Source organism: Lonchura striata, chromosome 19 (assembly GCF_046129695.1).
Source record: "Lonchura striata isolate bLonStr1 chromosome 19, bLonStr1.mat, whole genome shotgun sequence".
NCBI classification, from domain to species: Eukaryota; Metazoa; Chordata; class Aves; order Passeriformes; family Estrildidae; genus Lonchura; species Lonchura striata.
The window spans coordinates 4,128,118-4,149,058 of record NC_134621.1 but is presented as its reverse complement, the minus strand read 5'-3'; the positions used below and the strand labels follow the sequence as shown (position 1 = coordinate 4,149,058).

General features: G+C 58.6%; 2 protein-coding genes across 2 annotated transcripts in view; one reads left to right on the top strand and one right to left on the bottom strand.

The window, feature by feature from the left end:
- The first annotated feature begins 7,194 nt into the window (after positions 1-7,194).
- SPHK1 (sphingosine kinase 1) lies at positions 7,195-14,159 on the top strand. Its single transcript, XM_021541646.3, has 5 exons — positions 7,195-7,612; positions 11,588-11,737; positions 12,020-12,114; positions 12,343-12,458; positions 12,952-14,159. The coding sequence occupies exons 1-5, from the start codon at positions 7,195-7,197 to the stop codon at positions 13,724-13,726; spliced, it is 1,554 nt and encodes a 517-aa protein (XP_021397321.3). The 3' UTR covers positions 13,727-14,159.
- Positions 14,160-15,956: 1,797 nt separating this feature from the next.
- Positions 15,957-20,941, bottom strand: part of UBE2O (ubiquitin conjugating enzyme E2 O) — a 61,790-nt gene continuing 56,805 nt past the window's right edge. Inside the window, exon 18 of the mRNA XM_021541698.2 lies at positions 15,957-19,685. Within this exon, the coding sequence (XP_021397373.2) occupies positions 18,895-19,685 (791 nt within the window). The 3' untranslated portion in view covers positions 15,957-18,894. The remainder of the gene's footprint in view (positions 19,686-20,941) is intronic.

The following is a 20,941-nucleotide window of genomic DNA, read 5'->3' as shown; positions in this document are numbered from 1 at the left end:
GGATCCGCGCCCTTTTCCTGAGGGAATGCGCCGTGCCCGGCGCTGCGCTGTCCGCTCTGGAATCCTCACGGCTACAGGCACTCACTGGCTTAGTTAAACAGGAGCGGTCAGCTCAGCCCCTCTGGCAGAGCGCTGGGCTGACCCTTCCATGCACTGTGTGCTTATATACAACATCTATAACACCTATGGATTAAATCTATTAATGTATATATTATTACATAAATAACCTACACTTTCATAGGTAAAATACATAGCATATATAAAATATTAAGCATAGAGCATATACATATAGTATGTACTTGTAGTATATAACATGTATGTATCACATATAATATGCGTATTATATCTCTATAATATGTATGTTATATATATAAAATATATATTAACATATAATATATAAATATGTAATATATATGTGTATATATTATATAAATGTGTATAGTAATTATATATATATATTAGATATATGTATGGAATATATGTATCTCGATATATACAAGGAGGAGGTGAAACTTGGCTGAACAAATATATATTATATATACAGGTATTTACATTTTGTTTAAAATTTTTAATATATGTACAATATTCATCTGAGCCTTGGCGGATAGGAGGATGACAGGAGGTGACAACACTGTCAGGATCTATCCCCTGTGGTCAGGATGGATCAGAGCACCCCACAGTGCAGCAGAAATGAGGGGATATGACAGAAACTATTGCAGTGAAGGCAAACTGCATTAATTTAATCACCAACATCGCCCCACATCACTTGGTTCACCCTGGAGGGAGAGGCTTTTCCTGGCAGTTCTCTAAGCTGCTGTGCAACACCATCGTCCCTTGGCCTGTGTCCTCCCAGCTGGGGGTGAGGGAGAAGGAGGAGGCCTGGTGGGCTTCGTTCAGGACAAGGACGAGGTTCCCCTCCATGACCCAGTGGCTTTCCAGCTGCTCCAGTGCGTGACAGCCATGGTGCCTCCAGCAGTGAGTCCCTGTCACAGCCTCAGCTGGGAGCTGCAGCACTGCCATCAGCCCCCTCACACTGACACTTCATTAAAGATTGTCTCTCAGACATCCTCAGTGCAAACGAGACAGAATTGTCCACGTCCCCTCTGCATGCCAGCACTGCCCAAGGACTGGGAGGAACAGTTCTGTCCTCCTTCCACCTCACCTGGTGACACCTTACCTGTCCCTGCAGTTCCAGCCCCACATCTCCCTCTGGCTGTGCCTCCTGCAGGTCCTAAATTTGTGCCTTGTCAGAGCAGGGGCTAGTCCAGCTTGACTCCCACATTCCAGCTGATTTCCCCAAGGCGAGGCAAGAGCTGACAGCATCAGCTGCCCGAGTTCACTCTGAGGAGGCAGCACAGCCAGGCGTGGGATTCTGATCAGCCCTTCAGGCTGGAATCATCCTGGGATGAATCCACAACATCCATCAGCCAGAGAGCCCAGACACCCCTCCTGGGCACCCCAGCTCCAGGCTGAGAGCAGTCCCAGCACCCATGGTACAGGCGGTCACTTCTCACAGGTTGCTGCCTTTGTCCTTCAAAAAATATGATGGGCCAGACTTTTTGTGATGTAGGAAGCTTTCTGCTTCCCAGGGTCCCTCCTTCATCCGCCAGGGAGCCAGAGAAGTCTTGCTGCAGGGACACCCTAGCAGGGGGCGCATGCTGAAAGGGTTGGAAGGGAATCTTGCCACTGCAGGAGCCATGGCACATCCCTCTGCAGAGCACTCAGCGTCCCGCCAAGTCCCTCCCAGAGACCTTCTCTTCCCAGTTGCTCTTCTCTGAAGCCCTTCCCTGCCTGGGATCAGGCACGTGGAGAAGGAAGGACTTTTTATCCCCTTCCCAGCTGGCTCCTTGCTCAGGGATGATGCTCTGGCCTGAGTGCCCTCAGCCTCTGCTTTGCCCTCCGGATCCCCCAGCGCCCTTCTCCTGTCACCATTCCTGCTGTCCTGTGAGGTGCTCAGAGCCATTCCAGCCACAGGGAGTGGATCTCATCGGCATTGTCACTTCCCTGCCCTCTTCCCAGCTGCTGAGTCTGAGATGCAACAGATTTGTAGGTTCTACTACATGGCAGCCCCCAGCACGGCAGACAAGGTGTGCACGCCTTGGAGGGGCTGGGTGTGCCAAAACCCCCCGTTCTGTGCTCCTGAGATTCTCCCCCAGTGAATCACCGGCTTCATCCTCACGTGGAGATGCCAAAGCTTCGCAGGGGTGGCCCTGTGAGTCCCACTGGGATCGCTGTTGAAGCTGCAGGGTTGGGATCAGCCCTGGCAAAGGTGGCAGGCAGAGATCATGGTGTTATCACTGCCACAGCCAGCCTTTCTCCTGGAAAGGGGAGCGACTCTGATTTCTCTGCGGGCTGAAGGTCATGCTTGGTTTTACAGCCACGCAAAGAAAAAGAACGGAGCAATTCTGTTTACTTAGGGAGTCATTAATATCCCAGCTCCTGGCATGTACCGAGGCAGCAGGAACCTCCCCCACAGAGCAGCAGAGAGCAAGGCTGTGCAGTCCTTTATTATTCCATTATCAACCAGGCAGGATTAGGAGGGCGGGTCAGGGAACAGTGCCGGCTTTGAGCAGGTTTAGCTCCTTTCCAAAGGCTTATCCCGGCTCAGTCTCACTCTCTGGACGCACTTATTCTCTACGCAGAGGGGTTTGAGTAATGCTGGAGAGAGAGTGGGAACGGGGTCATGGAGCTTTAATACCCAGCAGGCAAAACCTGGGAGGTTCCTTTAGCAGGAACTCATTTTATGTATTGAATTTCAGAAACCAGGGAGGGCAGTTTCTCAGCTCCGCCAACTCCTGCGCTGCTCCCTAAGGAAAACTAAGCTTCGGTGCTGCTTTGGGGCAGTTCTGTTCTTGGAACAACTCGGTGCTGGGGCGGGACAGCCATTCCAGGCGGCTTCCTGCAGAGCTGGACGAGGTTTTGCTCTTTATTCTTACCCAAGTTTCTCCCTGGAGCCCGGGTGGAGTGGCCGGAGCGTACCGATCCCAGCCCGGCAAGGAAGGAGGAGCCGTGGGAACTGAGGCAGCAAATCCCTTTCTTCTTCCAGGCCAGAAATGGGGTCTGTGATGGGATGTTGTGTCCCCCGCGAGTAATTCCGCTCTAGGAATGCTGCCCGCCGGCAACAAGCATCGCAGCAGGGATCACCCACCCCTGGATCGGGATCGAGCCTCCCAGCCTAGCCCCAGCCAGGTGGTTCTCATTGCAGCCTCTGACTCACCTCCCAAAAATTCCTGCGCTCGCATCATCGCAGGAAACCGCTACCGGGAAGTGGTAAAACCCCTGGACGGGCTGAAATTCGGCTTCCCCCAGCGAAGGGGGAGATCAAACGGCAGCCTTTGGCCTCAGTCCCTCTGACGCCAGGACTTGTCATCGGGGGGACGTCTCGCCCGGCAAGTGGTGGGTGTGTGGCTCCTCCAGACTCAGCAGCTTTCTGCCTGGCGTTTGGGAGTGTTTTCCCTGAGGAGGCCTGAGCTCAGAAATATTTTTAAGCAAATTATCAGCTGGGAGGAATGAGCTCAGCTCGTCGGCATTGTTTAGGGCCTCCCGTTGAGCCCTGTGGTCCTGGTCTGTGCCGGCTGCTGTGGAGAGCTCAGTGGAGAGTCAGTGTAGGGGAGCAGCCCCCAATAAGTTGCAGAGCCTGGCTGTGATTTAGGAGCTGCCCCAAAAAACCTGAGCTCCTTAGAGGGTGACGGAAGATGGATTTTGGGGAAAACCTGCCACTCCTGGGTAATGGGGGCAGGTAGAAGGTGCAGCCACATTCCTGAGTTCTGCAGCAAATCAGTGGCAGAGCCCAGACCTGTGTCCCAGCTCAGGTGGGATGCGATCCCAGTCACTCTCCTTCAGGAGATATCTCTGTTAGCTCTGTCCTGCTCTGTGCTGGACTCCGTGTCAGCCCCAACCCCACGGCTGAGTGGGGCTGATCCTCAGTCCCAGAGCTGGGTCTGCATGGAAATGGCTCCATCTGTGCACCGGCCGCTCCCGCAGGAGCTGCCTGGAAAGTTCCCACTGCTGCAGTCGGTGCCTGTCCCCCTGCCAAGCCTGCAGGCCTGCCAGCCCCGCTGCAGCGCCAGCCGCGCTATTTCTGGCTCCACCTTGAGACATGTACCTTCAGCAGTGGGAACGATGCTAAACGAGATGGATTCGGGAGGAGTGCATCCCCTCCCGTTCCCGTCCCCGGGTGGCTCCTGGCGGGCGCGGCAGAGCGGGCAGGGATGTGGAAGAGCTCTGTGCCTCGAAGGGAAATGCTGCAGTTCATCTCACAGCAGAGGCACGTCCTCTGCATGCCTCCTCCGGGGCTGTGATGTGGCAGTGGGACCCCGAAATCCGGGCCTGCCCTGGCACAGAGAGCCCCAGGTCTCTGCTGCAGCCCCCACAGGCACTAAGGGTTATGCAAGGCATGGGAACCCCCCAGGCTCTGTGCTTTTCTTCCCCCAGGGTAACTCCCAGTGCAGATCAACTCCTCCAGCAGTTGGGGGCAGGAGCAGGAGAAGCCCGGGACCAGAGGGAGCTGAGGGAGGTTGTTGATGAATTTAACCCTTGGCTTCTTGCACAACTCAAGACAAACCTTGTCTGCTGTTTCTGTCTCAGTTTCCCCACACTCAGGGCACACATCACCTTACCCAGCAAACCCAGGGCACGGTGCTTCAAATGTACAAACCTTCTTCACCACATGATGTCTGCGGAGTGTGGGATACTCCAGGGCTCCTCCTGGGACAGGAGATGGAGGGATATTTGCTCTTGAAGAGAATTGGTGGTCATGGCTGGACTGGACGCTCTGCTCCATGGCCGAGTCCCTTTGCAGTGAGGAGGGAAGTGGGGGGATTCTCCTCGGGCTGTTCCCCATCACGCCAGCTCCATGCCACATGCCCACATCCCATCCCAGCACTTCCCTCCCACACTCGGCCTGAGCAGCGCCACGCGGGCAGGAATGGAGCCGATCAGGACAAACCCGACTGGCAGTCGCCTGCCCACAGCCTGGGAGCTGCTGAGCACCCTTTGGGCTGCCCTTGGGGTCGAGGGGCCTCGTTAAGGGCTCTTGTAATTAAGATAGCCCCAAATGGCTGGTTATCAGCATGGGTAAGGAAGTGATCCCACTTCCATGTAAGACATCACATCTGGAGGCAAACAAGTGGTGTCCGTGTGGGACCAGCGTGAATCAGCCTGTGGCTGCCGAGAGCAAAGGGACCCGCCTGGGGCTGCTGGTGGCCACCGTGCTGGTCACGGCATGGAGTGGGCATCCAAGGGTGGTCATCAGCTCAGCCTTCTGGAAAGTCCCCACAGACCAGAACTGAGATGGAAAAGCCCCATCTGTGTCTCCCCTGCCATCACAGAGGCTGAGCCTGTGCCAGTCCCATTCCCCATCTGAGACAAACCTGGCTGCAGTCCCCAGCCATTGGCATCCCCACCATGCACAGCCCTTCCCCAACCCTTCCTGCACCCATCTCCAGCCCTGACACCTTGCCGTGAAGCCACTCTCAGCCCCTTTGTCCATAGCACAAGCATGGCCAGCAGAGACTGGACAGGAATTCCACTCCTATTTAAAGCACAGGCTGGCAGGACAAAGGGGGATCCCTGTGGCACAGGGGCACAGGGCCTTGGACGGATGTAGCGTGGTGAGGACAGAGCCCAAAGCAGCCTCATCGTCCCATGGCACCTGCCAGGAGCAATGGGACAGCTGCTCTCACATCCTCCCAACGCGACTCATGCCTTCCTGAGCGGAAATTGGGAGCGGGTTAGTCACCGAGAAGGGTGAGGGGCAGGTCAGGACGCTGCACTCCCCGGCATCCAGCTATTTCCTCCCATGACACCTTGCTGAGGAACCTCGGAGCTGTTTACAAACGCTGGACTGTGTCATGGCAGCGGCCAGGGAAGCAGCTGAGCCCGAATCTCACCCAGAATCAGCTGGGAGTGCTGCAGTTCCCAAGCCAAAAGCATCTGGGCTGGCAGCAGGTTTTGCCCCTCTGAGCACCCCTTGTGCCCACAGCGCCCAGGGAAGTCTTTCTGGAAAGCACAATGCTCCAAATCACAGCATCTCGGCTATCCTCTTAGGTCTGCTCTGGGAAAACAAGACTCAACCATGTTATCTGCCCAGTTGGTCATTCCCTGCCCTCCCTGCAGTTTCCTGGCCAGCTCCAGAAGGTTTTAGCAGGAACAGAGGGCTCACTGCTAATTAAACTACCCTAAGTGTGAGGAGTGATGCCTCCCTGAGGTGCAAACTCAAGGTCAGGACAGAGTTACATCTATGGGGAATTGGTCGGAAAAAAAAATCCTTATTGGGCTGGGCCAGACCCCTTGGAGCCCAGCAGTCCCTTGGGAGGGTGAGGTCAGTCCTGTTGCCAGCAAAAACTGCTGTTAATGATTTTTGCCAGCTGCCATGAACACAAAGCAACCCGCAGCCTTGCTGGCACCCTCCAAACAAGTCCCCTGGGCTCTGTCCCCAGAGCTCTGTGCCTCAGGGTGGGGTTCACAGCACAGCCCCCCTCCCTCCACGGGGCTTCACACCCACGGCAACCTCGAACCCCCGTGGATGCCTGATGGCGAGCCACCAGTAATGGGTAGGACATCGTCCCACTCCATCCTCCTGCCCCGCCGTCTGCCCGCTGTCCTCACCCCTCGCCGTGCCTCCATTTCTCCAGGCACCCGCCTCACTCCTTTCGTGCTTGGAGAGATGCAGAAATGGTATTAAAACGCTCTTCTTGCAGAAATGGTATTAAAACGCAGTTCAGTCCAACGTGGGGGCTCCGGGGACACCCGCCAGTGCCCATGCGTGCCCTGCTGGGAATGATGTGCAGGAACTGGGGCGGGGGTGGCTGCCGGGTGCTCTGCCTCCCCCCCTCCCGGCGTGACCGTGGGTCTGTTCTTTGACACCCACCCCAGCAGCACAGAACCACCCGCGGCAAACCCACGGCGTCCCTTAGCCCCCGCCCGTCTGCAGAGCCGGTTCCCCCGCGCAGCACTGCCCGGAGCACGGGGCGGCGCTTGGGGAAACTGAGGCAGCTGGCTGGGGGTGTGGGGGGCACCGGACCAGCCCCGGACAGGGCCCCCCTCAGCGAGGGAAGAGGTGGCCTAGGGGGGTGGGTGGGTTAAATTTTTATGAATGGGGCCGCCCCGCCTGCCATCGCCGGGCGTCAGCAGCGAGCGGCGGCGGGCGGCGCTCCCCGGTGCCTCCCGCTCCGCTCCGCGCCCGCTCCGCCGATGGCCGCCGGCCGCCGCGCTCCCCCGGAGCCCGGCGGGGGCCCGGTGCTGCTTCAAGGCATCTTCGGCGCGGGGCCGGCCCCCGGCGCCGCCGCCTGCTCGCTGTCGCTGACGGCCCGGGAGCTGCAGGTGCGGCGTGCCGGCGGCTGCCCGGGCGGCTCGGCCGGTCCCGACGCCGCGCTCCGCCTGGCCGACTGCGTGGGCTCGGCCGCCTTCCCCGCGGCCGCGGCCGCCGCCTGCTTCTCGCTGGTGTGCTACCCGCTGCGGGGGCCGCGCTGGGGGCCGCCCGCCCGCCAGCGCCTGGAGCGCACCTTCCGCGTCTCCCGGGCTGCCGACGCCGAGGGCAACCTGCGCATCGCCCAGGCCTGGAGCCGCCGCATCCGCGAGCTCGCCGTGCCCGCCGTGCCCGCGCAGGACGGTGAGTGCCGAGCGCCCCGCGGGGCAGCTCCCCCGGCCGGCTCGGGTCCGCGGCCCGGCCCCACGCGGGACCGCCGTGCCCGTGTCGCGTTCCGGGGGCGCGGGGGGACGCGGACCGGGGGTGACCCGCGACACCGTGGGGTCACTCGGACACTCCCCCCACGTTCCCCGAGGCTGGGGGGACAGGCACATCCCCGCTCGCAGCCCCGGACAGGGGTTGGTTGTTTCTGTCTCCTTTCATCCTTAATTTGAAAGGGCAGCAGGGACGTGGTCACACTATGGGGGCCCTTTGCACCCCCCCTATCCCCATTGCTCCCGTTCGATAACTCCAAAGCTCCAAAGGGCAGCATGATCCAAGGAAAAAAAGTAATCATTGCTGACGCAGGCAGGACGGGAGCCAGGCACTGGCCCCAGCAGGTCCCATCCATCACTTGGGATCTGGGGACAGGCAGATCCCCCCAGGACCCCCGCGGTCCAGCGGGGTCTCAGGGCAGTCTGGCGGGCTCTGTGTTTCTGATCCAGCTCCCCTCGGGAGCTGTTAGTGTCTGGAAGGGGGGGGGTCCTGCTCAGGGGCCGCATCCCCCAGCTCCCGCAGGCAGGGCAGGGCGTGCTGGCAGATAGTTGAACATCTGAGCAGAGATTCAATTATGTGCACTACTTCATTTATTTGGCTGTCCAGTCGCTCTGATCAGACTTGGAAATTAAGAGGCATGCGGTTAGAGGGATCCTGTCAAATCACATTTAGCCCAGCTTTTCCTTGCTTGGATTTTAAAATGCAGCTCTTTTTTTTTACATGACCTGCAGCTACAAAACAACTTTCTGTCTCTCTTCCTAAAGAATTACAAAAAAATCCAGTGGAATGGGGCGAGGGCAGAACCAGTTCCCCAGCTCTATTTCCAGCCTGAACTCTGCAGCTGGAAGCCTCCAGACGCTTTCCAACCCTTGCCCTGTGAGCAGGCGGTGCGAGGGTGCTGGGGCAGGAGCAGCTCATTGCACACAGGGCCCTGGGGGCAGCGGGGGGAAGGAGGATGGGAGAAGGCAGTGCAGAATTTTGCAGTCGCTTTCCTCGCTGAAGGCCATCAGGATTTGCAATCCTCCTCCCTTGGTTTTGGACAGAGCTAAAAATGCCCCTCGTCCACACCCAGCGCTCGCACGTGCCGGCAGGGAGGCCTGTGCGGGACTGATAAGGCCGTGCTGGGAAGCTGCGGGTGAGTCCGTGCAGAGAGTCCTGTCACCCTGTCCCCGTGGGGAGGGGACCTGGAGAGCCACCAGCGATCCCATCCTGGTGCTGTCGCAGCCCCAGCATCCTCTGGGATAAAAGCCCTGCGGAGTGCTGCAGCAGGGATGAAGGGATGATTCCCCCTCCTTGTTTCACCTCAAGGGATAAACAGAAAGTTCCTCAGCAGCTGATAACCCCAAAGCTGGGGCTGCCTGCAGCGTGCCCCAAACTGCAGCTATCCAGGAGGGATCAAACTGCCCCCAGGCTTGTGTCCCGACAGAGAAATCCAGCCCCAGGAGGCTCAGCCCCAGCCTTTCTCCACCTGACATGCTTGTGCCCAGAGAATCCCAGAAGGATGCAGGGATGCAGTGGAGCAGCTTGGGCTGCAGACAGCGGAGCTGTGGCAGTGTTGTCCCAGCCTGAGCACAGCCAGGACACATCACATGGGAGGATGTGGGCAGAGGGAGTGGAGCAGAGTTTGTGGCAGCAGCTGGAGCCCCTTCCTCCTGCTGACTCAGATTCTGCTTACTCAGCATTTGAGGCTGACAGCGACCACACTGTGCTGGGAAGTGGAAGCTTGCTGGGATGCCAGGGACTGGCCGGTGTTGTGCAACAGGAAGAGTTGGATGGGTCAGGATGCTGCTGGAATCTGTCTCCCCGTGCATCACCATTGCTGGGCTCCAACTCTGATCCAGCACCTTCCAGTTCCACCACAGGGCTGAGCCTGGTGCTGCTGGTGTCACCAGTCCCACACTGGGATCACTCCTGTCACTACTTACAGCCTGGTACCAGCAATCTGTCCCTTGGAGTCGTGGCATCCCTCTGTGCCCTGAGCAGGGCTTGTTTTCTCCCTCCAGCCAAGGAGCTGATCCTCGGGGTCCCAGCCTTTCCCTGCTGCCCAGAGGAGGCCACAGGGCAGCACCCACAGGTCCGGGCAGGATTTTTGGGCAAGACTCAGCTGCAGCTCTGTGTGTGCGTGAGAAACGACGTGCTTGATTAACACTGCAGGGTTAAAAACTGCATTTAGGCTTTTGAAGTGCCTTTGGCTTTTGCTTTTCAATATCCAGGGCTTTAGGGAGGAAAGAGATAGAAAAGCCCCCCAGAGAGTAAGCTGGGCTTGGGTTCAAACCCTGTGTGGGTGCTTGTCTGTGTTTGCTTGCAGGGGATTTAGTGCCTGGGGGATCAGGGGAGCTCTGCAGGGCTCGGAGCAGGGTCAGCCCAGCCCCGGGCTGCTTTTTGTTATCCCTGACCCAAACTGGAGTGGCCTCTGCTCTGGGTGCTTCACTGCTTTCCCCGAGGGCAGCTGGTCCCTTTGTGTCTGGAGCCCACTGATAAGGGGCTGGGGAGGGTGGTGGGGGGGAGCCACTGGCCCTGGGCAGCAGTGGGGAGAAGCAGCCTGGAGCCAGTGCCTGGAGCAAGCAGCCAGGGCCAGCCTGGAGCCAGTGCCCAGGGCCAGGCTCAGCCCTGGGACTCTCACAGGCAGATCTTTATTGGGGACTTGGTGACAGGTCCCAAGCAGCTGGTGAGGTGTCCTGGAGGGTGATAGCACCGCTGGATGATCCATGGGGCCAGGAAATAATGCTGGTGGTGATAAAGTCATCAGAGCTGTGTGCTCCCAGGGCTGAGACAGGCATGGAGATGGGATGCTCCAGTCCCACCTCCCTTCAGGCAGCTTGTGGAGCTCATGGTGTGATGCTGGATGTCCCCAGGGGAGGTGACACGTGTGGTGTCCTCCATGGCATATCCCCAGTGTGGGTGCTGGAGGCTTTAGCTGTAGAACCCCAGCTCGTGTGTTCAAACAGCTCAAATCGCTGCACGTGTGCAGATGAGGTGGGGGCACCCCAGTGCACGGGGGCCGAGGGGGGATTCCTGACCCAGGATGGTGCTGGGAAAAGTCTCTGCTGTCCTGACTCAGCACTTCTTCCTGCTGAGTCAGCAGGTGCAGCCTCACGCTGGGCCCATGTGCTGGGGTGGGCACCCGCATGTCCCCAGCCCAGGTCACAGCTCAGGGGGCACAGAGCTGCTGAGGACATCCCCAACAATCCCCAGATTGATTCCTCACTGCAGAGGCAGGGATCTGCAGAGGCGCTGGGGGAGCCTGAGGCTGCTGCCCTTCCTCACTTCAGGGCTTGGGGTGCCCAGCAGCACCCGGGGTTCCAGCCCTTCTCCTCCCCATGCCTCCCTCACAGGGCAGCTCAGTGGCTTCCCCCTGTCCCCCTGCGCAGGGAGCACTGGGCTTGGAAAAGGAGAGACTGGAAGCAACTGGGGAGGCAGAGGGATGGGACCCCTGCCAGGCTTGTAATTACAGCCCGGCCGAGGCGAAACCTGAGCCCCGTGGGGAGCAGGGGAAGCGGGAGCCTCCGTCTGCCAGCACAACTGTCTGTCCTGGCCCCGCTCCATCTGGCTGGATGCGGGGAATTGGGACCTGGAGTTCTCATCCCCCCACTCTGGTATGGCTGGAGTGCTGCAGGGCTCCGTCCTGGGTGTGAATCTCTGCTGATTGCCGGGGAGCTCAGATGAGTCCCTGCAGGCCCCTGTGTCCTGTCTCTGCCGCCTCCCCAGCATTCCCAGCAGGGACCCTCCATCCCTGCTCACCCCTGTTGCCTCTGGGTAGGGATGCGCCCCAGGGAGGGGGGAGGATGGGGGGAGGGCCAGTTCCCTTTCCCCTTTTGGTTTTGGCAAATGCTGCCCTGGCTGGCAAAGCCCTCCCAGGGCAGGGCCATGACCCAGTGCCCTGAGCCCCCTGTCCCCCCCCAGGTGACAGCTATGGGGTGCTGCCCCGGCCCTGCCACGCGCTGGTGCTGCTGAACCCACAGAGCGGCTCTGGCCGTGCCCTTGATGACTTCCAGGCAGTGGTGCAGCCCATGCTGGCTGAGGCTGACATTGCCACCACTGTCTTCGTCACTGGTGAGTCCATGAGCAACTCTTCCTCCTCCTCCTCCTCCTTCTACCTTCCCTGGGATCCTGCCTGGACCCTGCTATGTGGGACAGGTTCCTCCAAGGGCCCCTGACTCTGCATCAGCGCTGCTCTGGGTCCTACAGGATGTAGCACTCGAGGAGTGACTGCCTTGCCTCCTGCATCTCTGGCTGGGGTCACCATCTGGGGCTGGGGTCACTGTCTGGGGGTGGCAGCAGGAAGGGCAGAGGGATGGAGGGTGATGCTGCAAATCTCTCCACTCTCCCCAACAGAAAGACCCCACCATGCGCATGAGAAGGTGCGAGACGAGGACCTGTCGCAGTGGGACACGCTGGTGGTCGTGTCTGGGGACGGGCTGCTGTTCGAGGTGAGGGGCACCTCGGGGCTGGCAGAGCTGGGGTGCCTGGGGCAGCAGCCAAACTCTGAGTCACAAAGTCAGGCTGGGAATGGCAAAGGAGAGATGGCACCAAGCTTGGAGCAAAGCAGCCATCACCTCTGTCCTGCTCTGGGCAGGGGCACCATGGGCTCTGCTCCCCACAGGCTGGGCAGGGACCGCTGGGTTCCTTGGGTACCACAGGCTCCTTCATCCCCACAGGTGGTGAACGGGCTGATGGAGCGTCCGGACTGGAGGGAGGCCATGAAGAAGCCGCTGTGCATCCTGCCAGGAGGCTCTGGGAACGCCCTGGCTGCCTCTATCAACTACTATGCAGGGTGAGTCCCAGCCCCGTGGGCACCCACTGCCCCCGTGCAGGGACAGGGGAAGAGAAAGGCTGTGTGGGGCTGCAGCCCAGGGAGAGGTGCTGGGATGCCCAGGGATGCCTGGCAGGGTCCTCACTCCCCACATGCTTGTGCAGCAGAGCCCCAGCTGGGAGCAAGGGATTAATCCCTGTGTGTCCTGCTCTGCCCACTCCCTTTCTCCGGGCTGAGAGACTGGTAAAGGTTTAACCCAAAGGACCCATCCCAGGCACAGCCAATCCCAAGGTGTGGGGGACCAGGACTGCCCTGGCTCAGTTCCCTCTTTCAGGAGCTGGTTTGTCCCTCCCATCCCCAGCAAAACTACTCCCAGCAGCTGTTCCTGAGGGACACTGTCACCCAGCAGGGACGTGTCCCCGCCATGACAGACACAGGGGTGAGGTCTGCAGGTGGATGCTGGGGCAGCAAGAGAGTTCCTGAGCTCCAAACTCACCCTCTCCGTCCCTCACAGCTATGACCACGTTGCCAAGAAAAAGCTGCTGACGAACTGCACCTTCATCCTGTGCAAGGGGCTGTACACGCAGATGGACCTGGTGTCGCTGAGCACGGCCTCGGGCAAGCGCTTCTTCTCCTTCCTGGGCTTCGGCTGGGGCTTCATCTCGGACGTGGACATCGACAGCGAGAAGTACCGCTGGCTGGGCAGCGCCCGCTTCACCCTGGGCACCCTGCAGTGCCTGGCCAAGCTCAGGGTGTACCAGGGCCGCCTGTCCTACCTGCCCATGGCCGCGGAGCAGGGCAGCTCCCCGTGCCCCCGGGACGCCCCCGCGCCCGTCACCAACGGCCACATCCCGCAGCCGGCGGGGACCGAGGCGCCCGGCTCCCCGCCCCCCGACCCGCTGCTGGTGCCGCTGGGCCAGCCCGTGCCGCCGCACTGGACCGTGGTGCCCGAGGAGGAGTTTGTCCTGGTCTACGCCATCTACCAGTCCCACCTGGGCACCAACCTGCTGATGGCACCGGCGGCCCGGCTGCACGACGGCTGCATCCACCTCTTCTACATGAAGGCCGGCATCAGCCGTGTGACGCTGCTGAAGCTCTTCCTGGCCATGTCCAGGGGGACCCACCTGGACTTGAACTGTCCCCACCTGTCCTACGTCCCGGTGCGGGCGTTCCGCCTGGAGCCGCGCGTGGCCGCGGGCATCATGACGGTGGACGGGGAGGCGCTGGCCTGCGAGCCCGTGCAGGGCCAGGTCCATGCCCGCCTCTGCCGCGTCCTCAGCGGCTCCTGAGCTCCCCGTTCGCCCTCCCTGCGGCGCTGAGCTGCCGGCACGGCCCGGCGCGAGGGTGGCAGAGCCTTCCTCCCACTCAGGAACCCCCTCCTTCCACAGCAATAGGTCTTGGGGGGGCGTGGGGCTCATCCCCTCGCTTGCCCCCACGCTTAGCTTTACCGCCTTGGGACAGCTACCAGTGCTGTTCCAAAAATGAGCCACAAGCCCCATCAGGTACTCGGTGCCGGCGAGATGCCAGCGTGTTTTATCCTGGTACGAGGTCCCGGCCCCCAGGCGGCTGCGCCGGCACAGCCCCGTCCCCTCCCCGGCTCGGACGCACACGCGGTGGCATTGCTGTGTCCTCACCCCAGAGCCAGTGCCACCCCCCCAGGGAGGTCAGGACCAATAGATCTAATACAATAAACCGACTTTTTAAAGAATGTTTCTACCCAAAGCTTCCTGTAGAAGCGGAGTTTATTCTTGTGAGAAATGCAAAATAAATATCTAGCGTTTGCAAAAAAAAAAAAAAAAAAAAAAAAAAAAAAAAAAAAAATCCTTCCTGGGTTTTGAATCCGATCTCACGGCTGCTGTGAAGGGGCTGAGGATGCAAGACACAGGGCACTGCTGCCACCACCCAGCCCCATTTTTGGGGTGCAGCGATGCCTCCCTGCTCAGCCTCATGCTGGGGCTGAACTTATCCAGGGAGCTCAGCCCTGCAGTGACATTTGGGGACATCCTGGGGAAAGTTCAGTGCCTCTGAGCGACAGCAGGGGAGGATTCGTGGAAGAGGTTCAAGGAAAGGCTCGCTGGAGCTGAGGGGTTTGGCTTTCTGCCTGCAGCAGGGGCCTTTTGGGGGACCCTTGCCTCCCTTGTCCCGGGCTGCCCGGGGCCAGCTGGAGCCCTGCTACAGGTCCCTGGCCTGGGGCTTGCCTGGGGGGGATTACTCAGCCTCTTTGATATAAAATTGCAGTAATTAAACCTCATTTTCAGCGCTCAAGTACAAAGCAGAAGAGTAAACAGTGGTGGCTATTTGCATTTATTCAACTGCAAACGATGCAATTAGGATGGCGGATCCGGGAAAGAAGAGCACGATTGTCCTCTCCCCATGGCCTCACTTGCTCATGGAGAGGAGCCTTGTTCCTGAGCCAGCAGGGCAGGCAGCGGCTGGGAACCACCTCCCAAAATAAAGTTTTTTCCCCCCGCAGCATCGGGCCAGGTGTAAAAACAAGCTGAGCAATAACTCTCGAGCCGGGCACCGCGAGCTGCTCCCGCAGGCTGAGCGAGCAGGGAGGACAGGACAAGTCGGGACTCCCGACTCGGCATCGCTGCTCCAGTTGGAGCCGTGGGCCCCATCCATCCGTCACCTGGGCGTGCTGGGTGAGGGGCAGGGCAGGCAGAGCTCCCCGGGGCCCGCCAGGCTCGGGGGGCTGCAAAAGGCGCAGCGAGCTCTGCCGCTCCAGGATGGTTTGGGTGAATGGGGATGAGAGATCTCTGCAGGCTGCTCTTGGGGTATCAGGGTTATTGGGGATGGAGAAAGGTCTTGCTTGGAGCTGCCAGACGCAGCACATGGCGAGGCTTGAGAGGATGGAGGAGGGAAGAGACAAGAGGATGCTCCAGGAGAGGGTGGAGGTCCTATGAGGGGGAAGATCCAAGAGAGGGGAAGTTCCAAGAGGAGGGGAAGTCTGGCCCCGCGAAGCCTCCTTATAAAGGGGCTTCAAGGTGGGCTGGAACAAGTCTGGGGCCAATGGGGTCACAGGCACTTGATGTTTTAGGGGAGGGATACAGGTGCGGGGTGAACCGTACATTTTAGGGGGTGAGATGGAACCGTCCACTTGACCCCTAGACCCATCCAGCTAGCAGGGAGGACTGTTTTTATCTTGGCTGTATTATTTATGAATAATTATATTTATCCATCCTCTCCAACAAAAAGGCTTCTTTTTTTTCTGCCCGAGTCTGGCCACGAGCACCAGGGCCAGCAGAAGCCGTGCTGGGCACGCAACCGAGCCACCCGCAAGCATCATTAAGGAGCACAGAAAACAAAAAATGCCAGCCTGAAAGATGCCCTCTGTACATCAGGGTCTTGGGGAACAGCTCAGAGCCACAGCAGCCCCTCGCCGCCAGGCCTGCCTGGATCCCTCTGGCCTCAGCTCCAGCCAGCGGGACCCTGTCCAGCCCCGAGGCTGGCTGGAGAGGGGCAAGTGCCAGAAGAGTGGCAGGGGGTGGAGGGAAAGAAAGAGACAACTCACAGATCTACTCACAGAGGCAAAATTTAATGGCAAGTCATCTTCCCTCCTTTATTACACCTTGGTTAGCCAAACAAAAAAAAAAAAATTCTGCAGGTAAAAAAAGTTTTAATGGTCACACAGCACTTTATACATATATCATAAGCAACCAAGCATCCACATCTGCACGTGAACGACACACCTCTAAGCATGGCCTCAATAGTCAGGTTTGTTTTTTATTCATTAAATACTGTACAGAATCAAGGCTACAAACTGATTTTGTAATGCTTCTTCCCCCTCCCCAGCACTTAAAACAGTTACAGGCTGCTCTCATTTGTACATCACACAGTCGTGTAGCCAGTTTTAAGGCTAACAATATGCATCATGCTTTGGCTTTTTTTGTGTGTTTTTAGATTTTTTTTTAAGGTTTTAGCCTTTTAAATTTTGTTACCCTTAAATATTACATACATACACAAAAAATTACATAGCTGCAGTGTGCTCACCACCAACCTCATCACCCAGGAGCTTCACATTATCAAAAGCTTTAGAAAATTTGTAAACCTCTGTGCACGCTTGGGTTTGGGACAGCTGCAGAGAGCGAGCGGTGCCGGGGGGAGCAGTGTCCCCTTCCAGGCCAACATCCCCCTCCTCCGAGGGAGCCCAGCCTGTGCAAAAGCTCTTGTGTAGGATCAGAGACTTTTTGGGTGAAGGGGAGGACGTGGTGCCTGCCCTGTGAGAGCTGCAAAGGAGGGGAAAAGGGGAACTCAACAGCTCCTCCATCCCCAGTGGGTTTCTCCCTCCCTCCATCCCTGGTCCTGCAGGTGATGGGGCAGCCACAGCCCCACTCTGGGGACAGACAGAGGGTGTCAGTGTCTGGATCACAAACCGTGGTTGTGCCTGGAATCAGCCTCTGCCTGTCCTTCCCCTGCCCTGGAGCAGGGCCTCACCTCGTGCCCCCAGCCCTGAGACACTCCCGTGCTCCCCTCAAAGGGATCCATTCACTCCCGTGGCTGTGGTTACACCTCCAGCCTGCCCTGCCCATGGCTCCCAGCACCTCTCTGCACCCCAAACTGGCACCTGCCCGGCAGGGAGGGCTCCTGGGGCAGGGCTGGAGCTGCTGCAGATGCTGCACCCCCAGAGCAGTGTCTGGACACCTCTGCAGCCCAGGTCTTCATCACAGCCAAGCCCTGCATCCTCCAGAGCACCAGGAGAAGGATGTGTCTTCCAAAATCCCAATGGTGGATGGTGACACGAGAAAGGCTTTGTACAGCCAGCCCCTGGCTCAGGAGCATCACAGGGGCATAGGAAAGAACAGGGAGCTGGGGAGGGTGGGGGTGGAAGGGGGCTGGATTTGGGCTGGTGGGTGCAGCCCTCGGTGTTTCTGGGAGCAAAAAAATCACTGCACCAATGCGCTGGTTTTCTCCCGCTGTTCTCTGAGGAAGAGCAAAAGCAAAGGAGAGCTTTGGCTCCATCCTCACCTCTGGCAGAGCCATGTGCTCAGCCCAACTCCTCCCTGGCAAGCCTGGCACCGCTGCCTCGCTGTGCAGCTGGAAGACCTCTCCCTGCCAGGCTGTGCTCCCCATGGATGCCAGTGGGTGCCTGTCCAGCGCCTGAGCACCGGGCAAAGCAGCAGGGCTGGAGCGTGACCAGCTCCAGGTGAAGGTGTGTGCAGACAGGACCAGAGGCCTCGGGAAGGGGACTTGCCCAGGGGACTCTGGAAGTCACTGCCTCGAAGTGCTCACGGTCACAGCTCTCAGCAGGTGCTTCCCAGAGCGTGCAGCAGCAGCGTGGCAGGGAGTAGGGATGGGAAGTGCTGTGCCCACAGTGCTGCTGGCCACAGCCAGGCCACCATGGCAAACAGCTGATGAGGGAAGGAGCTGAAAACAGCCCAAACCAGCGCTGCTCTAACAGAGCAGGAACCAGCACAAACTGGTGCTGCCACAACGTGACACGGCTTCCCTGGGGTGACCCTGGCTCCTCACACCCGTGTACAGCTGGATGAGGGAGCAGCAGCCACACCAGGCTCATCCAGAGCTGCAACAGGCCCCAGGATCACTCCCTGCTGCCTGCCTGGGTGAGGCAGGGATCCAGGGTGGGTGTAGTGCTGTGTGACAGCCAGGATGGCTGGAAACAAAAGATACCTCAGCAAGTAACAAGGGCAGAACCCTGAATCCCATGTACTTCTAGAAGACAGGCAAGCATGGTGGGGAAAGGGAAGTTTGCCTCACTCTGGAGAAAAAGAAGTGGGGATGGCTAGACCTGCCTCCAGGAGACTGACCTGGGAGTTGCAGAACTGGATGGAAAGTCTGCAGCACTCCCAGGGCAGCACAAGTGCCAGTGCAGGGCTCTGCCCTGCCTACCAATCCCAACTGGAAGAACCTCGTAGCTATGGGTGAACAACTAAGACTAGAGCAAATCCATATGGTGTAGACAACTCCAATGCAAACACAATCCAATGTCCAAGTACAGATAAGCTGGGGTAGACTTCATAGAACCCATGGGAATGCCAAGAAAAATAAAAGACTGGGAGGGCATTGCCCTACATTTCCAGAAACTACAGCAATCCCTTCTCCTGGCTGGAACCCCACCAGAACAAACTGCTGGGTGTAGTGCTGGGTGGGAAGAATCCTTGTGTGGAAAGGTGCCCCAAGATGAAAGTGCAGAGGGAAAGTGGCTGCAAGACTGCTTCTGTGCAGGTCTCAAATCTTACCATTGCAGGGTCAAACTTGCAAGAAGAGCATGTACGTGGGACAGGGGGAAGGAAGAGGGGTTGGGGACAAAGAGTTATTCATGCTTAAACAACCTTTCCTCAGACGAGTAGTCAGGCCTACCACCTTCTTTGGAACAAACCAAGCCGAGGAAGAAAAGCTGGAAGGAGAAGCCAGTTGATTGATTAACAGCATTTGCCAATTTACTTTCTGCTGCTTTCCCTTCTCCCCTGCACCTGCCTGTCCCTAACCTGATGGTTTATTTGTCCTCTGTCCACTCTGGGATGTTGGCCCCTGCTAAGGCAGCCCGGTACTGCTGCAAGACACCGCGGATGCTTTTAATGAACCCCTTGGACAAAGGGAAGAGGGGAAACCCAATATCAGGGTAACCGCTCTTCTCCGGCAGGAAACTCCTGTAGCTCTTTCTCCTTTTCTTTGGTTTCACGCTGGGCTGCGAGGCAGAGTCCTGGGCAGCCTTCCCCTCGTCCGTTCGGTCTCTGGCCAGGTCCCCCCTGGCTTGGCCTGTGCTCTCCGAGTCCGAGTACTGTTGGAGGTCGGCGGCGTCGGGCGCGGCGCTCGGCGGCTCCGACTCGTCCGGCTCCTCCTGCGCGTCCAGCGCCGAGTCGGACAGTTCGGCGGCCAGCCCCTGCTCCAGCCCCTGCTCCAGCCCCTGCTCCAGCCCCTGCTCCGAGCCGCGCTCCGCCCGCGCCCCCGCCGTGTCCCCGGGGCTCTCGGCCAGGCTGCCGCCGGCGCACGCCAGGGAGGAGGAATCCGCCCCGTTGGCCTGTTCGTGGCTGCGCTCCACCAGCTCGTTGGTCTCCAGCCAGGACTCGATGCGGGACACCAGGCGCCAGCCGTGGCAGCGGAAATGCTCCCGGATCTCGTGCTCGAAGACCTCCACGGGCCGGCGCAGCAGCTGCATCATGGACTGCACCACGCGGATCAGCGTCATCTCGTTGTAGCAGCGGCTGTTCTCGTAGCCCTCCTGCAGCCCCCGGTCGCTGTCGAAGCCCGCCTCGTTGTAGTAGGGCTCGTTCACCAGGATCAGACCTGCCGGCAGAACGGGACACCGAGGGGTTAAGGCAGAACGCCAGCAATCCCATCCCCTGCCAGTCCACTCCTGCCATGAGGGTCAAGCACAGGCCAGGCTGAAGCCCCAGGAGGTGCAGGATGCACAGGACTGGTGTTGCAAGGGGAGCCTGGTGTGTGGCAGGGACCTCAGACTCTGCGGGGAGTGGCATCCACATTCCTTGGCTGGCAAGAACAGCCCTCTGCCAGCACAATGCAGAGGGCACACAACAGCAGAGGAGGTCAAAAGGGCAGGAAGGGAGGGGTTTCACAGCTCCTTTCACTTCCCTCCTGCAAAAAACCCCACAAACCCAACAAAGGCTTTTATTTTCCTCCTCCTCTTAATTAGGACAAAGGCCAGACTGCAGCAACAGGTTTTGAGCTGGCCAGGTTCTGCTCTATCCAGCAGAGTCTCATCAGACAGTGCAGTTCTGAGACACAGAAGACTGTGACAAGTCACCTTTACCAAGATTTCTCCTGCTTACTTCTGGTCTAATGAAATTACAGGTATGTAGCAACAGCCCCTGCACTGCCAGGCTGCTGGCAGCCTGCCACAAGTTGCATTAGAGCTGAGGAGATCATGTGTCTCAAAACCCAGGCAGCAGGAGAGGAGATTTTCCCCTAACACCAAGCTGCTCCAGTAAAACATTTAGTGTTTTGTTTTCTAAATTTGGATCCTTGGCTTTGGAAACGAGAAAAGGCTTTTCTTGTGGTGTCCTTCCCCCACAGGAGGATACAGGTGGACTGTGGGAGTTGAGAGGAGCAGGAGTTGCCTCCAGTCAGCAGGAACCTTGCTCTGTGTCAAAGGTTTCTCATCACATGCCTGAGCTCCCTGCACAGAAAGTCACCCATGAGGAAGTTGTGTGACTTAGTCTGTCTGCTCCCAAACTGGATAGGGCAGAGCAAAGCCCCATGGCAGGAAGCCCTGGGGCTCGTCTAGGCACACCCCTGATTATTCTCTGCTTTGGTAGGAGCATAAACACCAGCATCATGTGCAAAACACGTCCCAGGTAGGATGGGCGGGTGACTCAGTGGGGATAAAAAAAAGTCCTGCAAATGAGGCCCAGTTTAGCAACTTCAACTGACTTTGGTAACAGGCTGAGGACACGGTGGTTCACCTCTGTCAGCTCACACTAACAAGCAGACAACTCTGTGCTTGGCTGCTGCAGGAGAAGAGGGGAAAGCATTGTGTCAGAGCCCTTGGATGCAGCCAGAACTCTGGGCATGAGAAAAGCTGG